The sequence below is a fragment of the Mustela lutreola genome, chromosome X, assembly GCF_030435805.1.
Source record: "Mustela lutreola isolate mMusLut2 chromosome X, mMusLut2.pri, whole genome shotgun sequence".
Lineage (NCBI taxonomy): Eukaryota > Metazoa > Chordata > Mammalia > Carnivora > Mustelidae > Mustela > Mustela lutreola.
This window is the reverse complement of record NC_081308.1, coordinates 44,356,428-44,366,982: the sequence shown is the minus strand read 5'-3', so window position 1 is coordinate 44,366,982 and position 10,555 is coordinate 44,356,428. Positions and strand designations below refer to the sequence as shown.

Here is a 10,555-nt window from a genome sequence, read left to right as displayed (position 1 = left end):
ATTTATTTGTAACACAGCCCAGTCTCCATCACTTAAGCACAGTACAGGAGTAGAAAAGAGTCACACTGCAAGCATCATTTAGTCTAAAGCAGGACTTCATGCCTCCCCAAACCGCAAGCCCATCTCCCCACAGAGATCCAACCCAGAGTCAGATTGAACTCACAAACAGGCAAGGCTAGAATGAAGTTGGTCTCAGGCTTCAGAACATCTCACCCTTCCCCCAAAGCCCTTCAAGCTTCTGGGATGAAACCTTCTACTCCTCCACCCCGACCAGGCCAACTCCTAGCCTCTGAGCCACCAGGGAGATTTTTTTTAATGATAATTAACAGAGATTTAAGTATTATATAAAACAATGCACTGTGAACTCCATTGTTCCCTAGAAAGCTTAAAATGACTCCCCCATACATAATCCTAAATGACAGCTCTTCCTCTCACCATAGATGCAGGTGGTTTTGAAGTGATTATCCTCAGGTCCTTATTCAAGTTCTCCTATCAGTCTTATCAAAGGCTGTTCTCCTTACCCCAGAAAAGGGATCCCATATACTTTCCCCAGGTTCAGAGGCTGAGAGAAAAATCCCTGGTATTTTAGAAACACTGTTTCCTGCCAAATATTTCAATGGAGATTATTACCTAAACATTTTTTAATCCACCTGAGAAAAGTTAGTTTTAGATTCAGAGGGCAATGCAAACACAGATGCAGGAAGTCTTTCTGATGACATACTAGTTTTGAGGATACAGGAGGCAACATAAAGGAGTAAAATCTCAAGTGGCTTTCTTAACCCATGGTCTTTTAGAAAGCCTCAAAAAGACGGCTACTAGGAAGATTTCATCTTTGCAGGCCTTGGTAGGACAATTCCAGAAGTTCTACTATCATGGATTAGTGACTTTTGACAAAGCCAGCATAAAGAAAAAAAAAAAAAGAGACAAGAAAGCTGGGGATCTCCAAAAGAACATCTTTAAGGGCTCTGACTAGCGGTCAAACTGTACTAATGTTTGGTATCAGAACTGTTTGTATAAAGTGAGGACCTCATACATGGGGAGAAGAGACTTAAGTAACACTTAGGGCAAGGAATGGAACCCAAAGAATTGGTAGATGACCACAGGTAGAACACTTGCAGCTTTAACACTGATATTTGTTTTGTTATGTTAAATATTCTTCCAATTTCTCAGAACCTGAGCTAGATTTACTTTTGCTATCACCTACATGTACAGGACTGGGCAATCATATCCTCATACTCCTTGTACAAGATACTCCCATTTGCCTCAACCAAAAGGATGCTAATGGGAACATACTTATTAGGAATACAGGAGGGCTGAGGGACACTCTGGTCCACCAGCTCATTGACAAGGTTCTGGATGATGGCATGATTGGGGGAATTGAGACCATAGTGTAGTACTCGAGGGCAAGATCCTTTACAGTAGTTTGGGGTATATAGGTAGGGAGCAATAATCCAGTGATCCCAGCCCAGCTGGTGGAAGCTGACCTGGAAATGTTGGAGGGAACACTTTTTACTTTGAGGCCTATCATGTTCCCCAGAGAGGCCAGGGACCCTAGATATGATACTGTCTGCTTGGCGGGCCCTCCGCAAGAGAAGAGAAGAGTCCCTTTCCATGAATTTCTCCAGGCCTCTGGGGTGAAGTTTGGCCTTCTGAACACTCTCATGAGTGTCATTGAAATAGAGTAACAAAAAGGCAGTGTCCAAGGATGAAGTGCCACGCCACTGAAGTTCAAGAATCTCACTACCTTTTTGATGCTGGCACATGAAGCGGAGTCGTAGAACCCTGCGTCCTTTGGGATTCCAGAGCCTTTGGTGAACATGTTGTGTGATATCCACTTCAGTCCAAGCTTTGGACAGAAATGAAGGCTTTGAGAAACCTCTTCCTGAAGAAGGGAAGTGATTGGTTTGGCTTTTCTGGAGCCAGGGTTGCATGTGGCAGAAGAGATGGAAATGAGCTCGGTGGAGTTCATGGCGGTAAACCACAATGGCTCTGACTAGCTGGTATGCTACTCGGTTTGGTCTCAAAGGAAAATCCAGAGTCTTTATATGCCAGGGGCCTACACAGGAGGGGACAAGAGCAGAGGATTAGCTTCTTACCTGGAGCCTGAATCTCCGTCACGACTCCGCTCAATACAAACTAACAGCTGTAAGCAGCCCTTAAAATAAAGCAAGACCATAATAATCACTATCATTTGTCAAGCATTTACTATTAGATGTTTTAAAGCATTAGCCCTTTAATCTGAAGCCTTATGAGATAGTAATTATCACCATTTTGCAGACAAAGAAATTGAGGCTCAGAGAAGTTATGCCAGAGTACATACAAAGCCAGAATATGGTAGAATCAAGATTTGAGCCCAAGTAGGTTTCCCTTAAAAAGATATTGTGTTCCATTTTTAGATCACTCACAACAGAGGATGAGAGAAAGAAAACCCAAATATGGAATTATTTTGTGTGTATGGAAGAAGATCAGTATTAGTTGACTATTAAAAGTGATCAATTAAGAGAATTGTTGAGACATGCATGAATTAAGAATGAGTTCTCCTGTCATATCATTATACAGATGAAACTTTGAGGTAACAGCCCAATATTGGGGGCTATCTATGGCCTGCCATCACTTCAAATCTGGGACCACGATGCCACAAAATAATTTTGTCTATTTTTCCCTAGTGGGGGCAGCTGTTTTGCCATTTCCACCTTCTACATTAAGAATTGCTTCTTGAGCAGCTGTTCCTTCTTAAACCATTTTCCCCTTAACTCTCAGTTTCTCCTTGTTCATTTCTTACTGGAAATGATTATTCATGTGCATTCATTGTACCACCAAGCCCCTAAATACCATTTTCACCAAGGCCTTGTTCAGATAAATATTTTGCTTGCTAAGAAGTCTACCAGAAGCTGAAAGCCTCTTGGGGATTAATCCAGACTGTAATGCTGACACCCAGTGGCCAAAAGGTTGGAGAGCTGGGCCCACAGTGCTCTGAATTTCTGCACCCTCTCCTGGAAAAAAGGTCCAGAGCAAAGATAACAAAAAACAGGCATTGCAAGAAAATGGCTGCTTTTATCTTCAAACATCTTACTGATAAACATTTGCATGTTAATATACATATTATTTACCTAACCTTCCTCCTTCACTGAATACACAAGCTTGGATTTTTCAGTAGGCCTGGACTGGTCAATGTAGAAGTGCTTTAATATCTTGAGTCATCAGGATTTTTTTCATAGCTCAGATTCAACTTATGCTAAATACACCCTCAAGTTTGGGTCACTGGACATCATTCACACAGAGCCCAAGCCAAACTTGTATTTGCTTTCTCAAGTTACTCTACACTCCCATCCTATAATCTTCTTTCCAAGAGGCCCACCCATATACCTGCCCCACCCTGCCTGAGAAAGAGCCCAACCCAACCTCTAGCAGACTGTCTGGTGAGGAACTGCCCTTTCCTTTCAGACCTTGACATCACATATTTCCTGAAGCAGGGTGGAGTGGCTAAGGATCAGAGCCAGGAAGGGTCTGCTCAGAATTTTTCAGGGAAATGGCTGACTCACACATCCTGTGTGATTGAACCTGGCATAGCTCTCCAGGCAAGTTCAATTCAGCTGGGTCATCTCCTAATGGAGAGATTTGTCCCTGTACTCTTGTCATCCATTTCTGGATCCTTTCCAGAGTCCTAGATGCCAGTATGTTCAACAGTCAGACCAAGACAGTGACGTAATTCTAGGCATCCTCCTTTCTAGCCCCTTATCATCTCTACAAACTGTGCAAATAATGCACAGCTTTCTACTGCACTCAGAATGAAATCCAGATTCCTTACAATGGCCTGTAAGTCTCTGCCTCTCATCAGCCTCATTTCCTGCCACTCTTCACAATGCTCAATACACTTCAGCCATACTGATCTTCCTTCTAATCTTCAAGTCAGACAAGCTTGTTTCCACCCTCTAGGCCATAGTACCCATAGTTCCCTCTGCCTAAATCAGGCTTTTCTCTATTCTTCTCATGCCTAGTTACTTATCTTACAGGTCTCAACTCAAAGGTCACCTCTTCAAAGATGCATTCTCTGACAATCCCACGTAAAGGAAGGATCTGTTATTCTCTATCAAAATCAATTTCATTATTTGATAGCACTTACCACAATTCACAATTATCTGCTTTTACTTACCTGTCTCATCCATGAAAACCATGCCTGTCTTGATCATATCTGTATGCCAGCACCTAAAATAGTGCCTAGCTCTCAGTAGGTGTTAAATATTTGTTGAGTGACTCTCCACTAACCCCAAGCTATTTTCCCTTTCCTCAGTCAGAATGCCTGTCTCTGCCTCTACACATAGTCTCCTTACTCCTTCCTCAGGGTCCAGCTCAAATATTAGCTCTTCAATGAAGTCTTTCATTATCTCCCTGCTTCCCTTCGCTGGCTTTAAACAGTGACCTGTTTCTTCTTTCATGTCCTGGGAGCCCTACTGCTTATCCTTGTCATTGGTCATGCTCTAACACCATTACCTATCTGTCCATTATACCTTAATGGGAGCTTCTAGAGGTCAGGGGAACCATTATTTACCATTTCAGACCTAACCCAAACACTGTGCCTGGTGCGCAATTAAAATCTGTTGAGTCAGCACAGCAGGATGATTAAGAGCACTGGCTCTGGAGCTTGAAAACCTGGGTTTGACACCCAGCTCTACCAATTACTAGCTGTGTTAGATTGAGTAAGTTACTCTGAGCCTCAATTTCTTCACCTACAAAATGATTATGTTAATAGTACCTACCTCCTATGCTAGTGGTGAGGATTAAGGAAGATGTTTGTGAGGTATTTTTCCCAATGCCTGGCACATAGTAAACTCACATAAAGGTTAGCTAGGGGAATATTGGTTGTTTCATTTAAGAGAGAGTATAAACAAGCAAATACCCAAAATTAATCTCACCAGGTTCCCAAGATTTCCTTGAAGTTGATGACTTTCTGCATTCCCTAGAAAGCCCTATACTTCAGAAGCCTACTGGTTTTCTGAATCAGTATCTAATGAGAACTTTTTTAAAATCAAGCACGATGGAAACAAAGAAAATCCTAAAATACCTTTAGTACCAAACTAGCAATATGGACAATACTAGCAATTGCTAGTACCAAACTAGCAATATAGACCATAGAAAAACTGCTTGGTATACAAGGATATCAACATACTATATCTAAACACTTGAGAAGTTATGGAAACTTCAGAATCAGACAGACTTAATCTCTCTAATACTATCTCTGCCACCCACTGTCTATGTGAATGTTGCAAGTTATTTGACTTCTGTGCTTTAGTTTTATCTTTTAAAATTAGGTTAATTGCTCCATGAGAGCTAATGGTAGTCGTCGTCCTTAAGGATTATATACAATAGCAGATGTTCACCGAACCAGGTATACAGAACTTCTGATATTAATTTGTTTCTGTCTATTCTCGCAAATTTCCCCAATTCAGCATCCTGTGCTCTTTGCCTTATAAGAATACAACCACACATAAAGAGGCTCCCCCAACGAGAATGCATATGAGTGTTTCTCAATTATAGTTTTCAGTGACATAACAAGCAATAAGACTTTCTTAGAAAGACAGGAGCTGACACATCATTCAGTTTTCCTGAGGCCTGGGAGAGATTCCTCAGGTAGGTCCCAAGGCAATCTGTTCTCAAATTGGGACGCTAAAGGGAAATAGCCTTGGAGCCATCTTCTTCCAACTTTTCCATCATTTGAAATCCAAGCCTGAGCAAACAACTCACCCACTAGGTAATGAAGCCTGACAATAAACTCACAGGTTCCCTTTCTCTACACTCTTTTTCCCCCACTTCTCTTCCCGACAGGACAGTATGGTATGATAACTCACCTCTGAGAGGCCTTGCTACATTGGCCAAGGGTCTCACCAGCCTCACCATGGTGGCCCCAATGGTGCGGTTCTCCCTAGGGTGCCCACGTGCATCAGCTGAACGCTGGTACAACTTCAGCATGTACCGCAAAGGGTGCCCGAGGACTTGGGGCTTCCTCTGCTGCTGGCCCGGAGCTTCTTCTAGCAGCTCCCGAATCAGGGGCAAGGAAGGGGCATCAGCCATGAAGGCAATAGAGGGCTGCCCTACCTTTGCCATTTGGACCCTGTGTTCCATAAAAAGCAACAACAGTCCCCAAAGAAGAATTCTAAGGATGCTGAGGAGGACCATCTTGAAACGTGTGGTATTCAGCAAGACGCTCCAGCCCAAACCCAAAGGGTGTCACTCTGAGCCTTTCCTTTCACATAGGTAACTGCATATGGCTCCACAACCACAAAAGACGGGGCAAGAAAAAATGAAAGGCAAGCAGGCAAGCCCTATATCAATTCCTCTGGGAGAATCTTCTGGACAAAAGGAGGTCTCTTAACTTGGCCTCTTCACATCAAAACAAACGGAAACAACAGGTGGAGCAACACAGCATATCCTTCTTGCTCTTCAGGGTTAGGAACAAGATAACACTTACTCAGATGCTGAGGTATCCTTAAAGGAGAGGTCCATTCCAGGACCTGCTCCCTTACCTTATCCACGAGGATGAGAAAAAGCAGCCCTTGCTTGCTGTGCTCCATAGCTTTAAAGGTAGTTTCTTAATTAGTCCTTAAAGGGCCAGAGACCTTTTACTTCCATCCCACTTCCATGTAGCCCTTCCCTTAGTGCAGCATTTCCCAGAATGTGATCAGCTATTGACTTGCAGTGAAACTATCTGGGGTGATTGTTAAGAATGCAGACTCTTGGGTCCAAACCAAAACATGGACTTTCTAAAGGTGAGGTCCACAAATCTGAATCGTAACAAATACTCCAAGAAGTTTCAATGAACACTAAAATGTGGAAACCACTGTGAGTATGGCTACTGGAACTTGAAGAAGATGCTTTAAAAGTGGTTCTCAATCTTGGCTATACATTATAATCATCTGGGGAGCTTTAGCTATTATGGATGCCTGGGAATTGTCCTCAGAGATTCTGATGTAACAGGTCTGGGCTTTTACTAGGGCATCAAGGCTTTTTTTTAACTTCTGCAGGTGGTTTTAATGTGCAGTCAAGATTGACAGTTCTGATTAAGAATTTCTGTTTTACCATGGAAGGTGTTGAGATCCTGAGTGGGCTTTCTCAGAGAAGTCTGGAGGCAGTAGAAGATGAATCGGTGGAAGTTGGCTGGGAACTCATCTCATTTGACTGGTTAATGGGAGGCCGTGGGCTGGGCCAGTTAGTTAAGGCTACCTCAGACCAGGATTCTACAAAAAAAAAAGAAACAAAAAAGGTAGGTGTGGTCCTGGCCATCTCCAAATAGAAGCAGTTCGTTAGGGCTCTAAGAAGAAGGTGAAGCAGGAGGTCAAAACATGGCTCTAGGAAATGAGGCAGACATGATTTGTGGGAGGCCTTTACCTCATACCAAGAATATCTATGGACAGGCACTATTGTAAACCGGCATGGACTTTGGAATCACATAGACCTGTGTTTGAATTGTGATTCTGCCTCTTCTTAGCTATAATTTAACTTCTCCAATGCAAATCTTTCCTTTCCCTGAGCCTCAGTCTCCTTACCTGTAAAATGAGGATAACATGTTTTATCTCACAAGTTTTCGTGAAGACACAAAGAAATAAGCCACGTTAATTACACAAAACCTAATTAGACACATGGCATATTGTTATATGCTTGATCTTATTTGTTCCCTTCTTCTGTTTTTACGAGCATGGCTTGGTCCCTGGCATGTATTATAAAACAAAAGCCATAGGCTAACAGGTCCCCTGGGTCTGGACTCAAATGCCAACTCAATAACGTATTAGCTGAGTGACCTTAAGCAAGGTTTCTGCCAGCCTGAGTTTCTTCATCTGTACTGCTGGCTCCTTCAAAGAGTTGCTGTTGTTGTATGTTGTATTGTATACATTTGTATTGCATGCCATAATATACAAGTAAAAGATATAAACAGATGGTTCTTTAAGGGCAAAATCTGAATACTCAAAATATATGAAAATATGTAATAGAAATCAGAAAGATACAATTTAAAACCACATAAGATATGATTTCACACCGTTTGGATTGGCAACATATTAAAAGCCTGACACTATTAAGTTCAGGTGAGGATATAGAACACAGGTTACTCTCACACTGCTTGTGGGAATCTGATTTGGTAAAATTGTTTTAGAGAGTAATTTAGCGTTATCCTTCAGCCTAGAGACTGAAGATGTATAATTCAGCAATACTATTGCTAGAGCAGTAGGTTTTAGACACTTTTGTCTGTGACTCACAGAAATAAATATATTTCACATTGCAACCCAACACAAATATTAGCGCACACACTCACACACTCAATATATACCCAAAGTAAATATTTCCTAAAATAATGCTTATCCTTACAACATATTGAGAGGGGTAATATATAATGATGGGTAAGAACATGGCTCTGGAGCCAGTATCCTAAGTTTAAATTCCATCACTTATTAACTTGACCTTGGGCAAGGTATTCAACTCTGTGTCTCAGTTTCCTCATGTGATCATAGCCGCTTCTTTGGTTTAATTTTCAAATATGTAAAATGTGATTAATGATAAGATTTTCCTCATAAGTTTTTTTTTTTTTTTTTTTTTTTTTAGGAGTAAATGAGTTAATACATGTAAGTCACTTAAAACAGTGCCTGGCACAAAGTATTAGACAGAGGTCAATTATTTTACATTTGATGCAAGTTTTTCTCTCCAGAAAGCAGGGTTCACCCTGATGGGCTAGTTTTGGCTTTATGAGCAATAGAGAGGCAGTCAAAAAGCCTCTCTGTTCTCCATGTCTGTACAACTCCTTCTTTCTCTCTTACCCCCTTCTCCGCCTCCCAAACATTCCCTTTGGCTCTTGACCTCTGTCTGTTACAACTTTAAACTTCCTACCTTTTTTATACAACATAACTAAATAAAACAAATGGTCAGGACAACTGGAAAAGGGTCCATGTAAGGGTTTGGGGTACAATTTTCTTAAGTGCTTCAGTGGTATTGCACTGGGATTACATCTGTCAAGAACATTTTTCTGACATCTTTTAGTAGTGTAATGTAGATACAGGGCCAAAAGAAATAAAAAGAGACAACATATTACACTGGAAAGAACATGATTTGTGTTTGAATTTCTGGTTCTTCCATTTTTTGTCCATTGCTTAACCTCTCTAAACTTCAGCTTTCTTAACTGTAAGTTGGAGATACTCTTTACCTTCTAGGATTGTAGTGAGATTTAAATGAGACAATGTATAGAAAGTATCTAGCACATAGATAATCTTAAATAAATGGTAAATTTTATCATAATATCCTATGATTTTGAAGTATATGTAAAGTGTTCCTGACCAAAGGAAATGTCTGCTCAGCATCCTTCTAAAAAAGTTTAGCTGAATTTTTATTCCATTTCTCTATCCACCAGAGCTTCAGGAGACTTGCCTGATTGAATAAGTCAGCTTTCCTATTTTCCGAAAAAGATTCAATTTCTTATTTCAGAAAAAGATCCAAAAATCAACTCTATTCTTACCAGCAAATTGAAAGAACTTGACATGATTATTTCTTGGAAATGCCCCGGCCCCCCCACCCGGTGTGCTCAATGTATGCTACTGCCCCCAAATGCCCAGAAGAGGGCACCAACAGTCTTTCTAGCCTTGTGGTTGGAGCTAACCTGAGTTTGGTGGTAGAAGAAAGTCTTAAACAACTTGTTTCTGTGCTTTCAACTCTTTTTGAAAAAAAAAAAAAAAAATCATGATTACCTATGTTAAGAAGTCCTTGTGACTCTCTCCACCCCTAAAGATGCCAGAAGCCCCAGAAAAAGGAAGGACCTGCTTTCCCATGCATGGGTACCAAGAGTCACTGTTCACACCACTTGCAAATGGAATTGCACCACCCTCCCCAGCCTGAAGACCAGGGAAGTTCAAACTCAATTGTAATTCATTCAGACCAAAACTCAAAGGTAGCCAAATCAGCCTTGGGTCGTGGACCATACACTAAAACAAACTCATCAAACCTCAACAGTGTACCAAGCATTGTGTATGAGTGTATGATAGTGGAACCCAGTATATCAAGGAAAACATGTGCAAAGGTCCTGAGGATGCAGAAGAACTGTTAAGCCAGAACACTGGGAGAGAATGAGGGAAATCATTCCAGGTAAGGATGGTATGATAGTACGAGCCAGAACATTCATGGCCTTGTAGGGACTGCTGCTACCTTTTCTGCATCTTTCTGACATTTAAAACAAGAATTCACAAATCAAAAAAAGATAGTTTCTGGGTGGACACAGCTCTATGGCTTAGCAAGCAGAGCATGGGCTGGATTTTAGCTCCGTTAACAAGGCACTTTATGTAGAACATTAACTGCACAGCTATTTGAGACTGCCCTATTTGTAAGGGTTTTGGCCTTCTCTGTGCTTTCTGGTTATCTTTCAGTGTTTCCAACAGACCATGCTACCTCTGCTTCAAGGCCTTTATATATACTGTCTCCTTTGTTCAGAATGCTTTCTCCCCCTCATTCCCTGGGGTACTCCCACTCAACCTTCATATCGCAGCCCAAATATCACTTCCTTGAGGAAGTTCCCTGAGTCCCTAGA

General features: G+C 41.4%; 1 protein-coding gene across 1 annotated transcript; it reads right to left on the bottom strand.

The window, feature by feature from the left end:
* Nucleotides 1–1,196: 1,196 nt before the first annotated feature.
* Nucleotides 1,197–6,195, bottom strand: BMP15 (bone morphogenetic protein 15). The gene is made up of 2 exons (XM_059158458.1): nucleotides 5,847–6,195; nucleotides 1,197–2,056 (listed from the first exon to the last, which is right to left on the bottom strand). The coding sequence occupies exons 1-2, from the start codon at nucleotides 6,172–6,174 to the stop codon at nucleotides 1,197–1,199; spliced, it is 1,188 nt and encodes a 395-aa protein (XP_059014441.1). The 5' UTR covers nucleotides 6,175–6,195.
* Between the last annotated feature and the right edge of the window lie 4,360 nt (nucleotides 6,196–10,555).

Coding starts and splice junctions, on each gene's coding strand:
- BMP15 (XM_059158458.1), bottom strand. CDS start 6,174: ATGGTCCTCCTCAGCATCCTTAGAATTCTTCTTTGGGGACTGTTGTTG. Junction 2,057..5,846: donor TGTAGCAAGGCCTCTCAGAG/GTGAGTTATCAT, acceptor CCTCCTGTGTAG/GCCCCTGGCATATAAAGACT.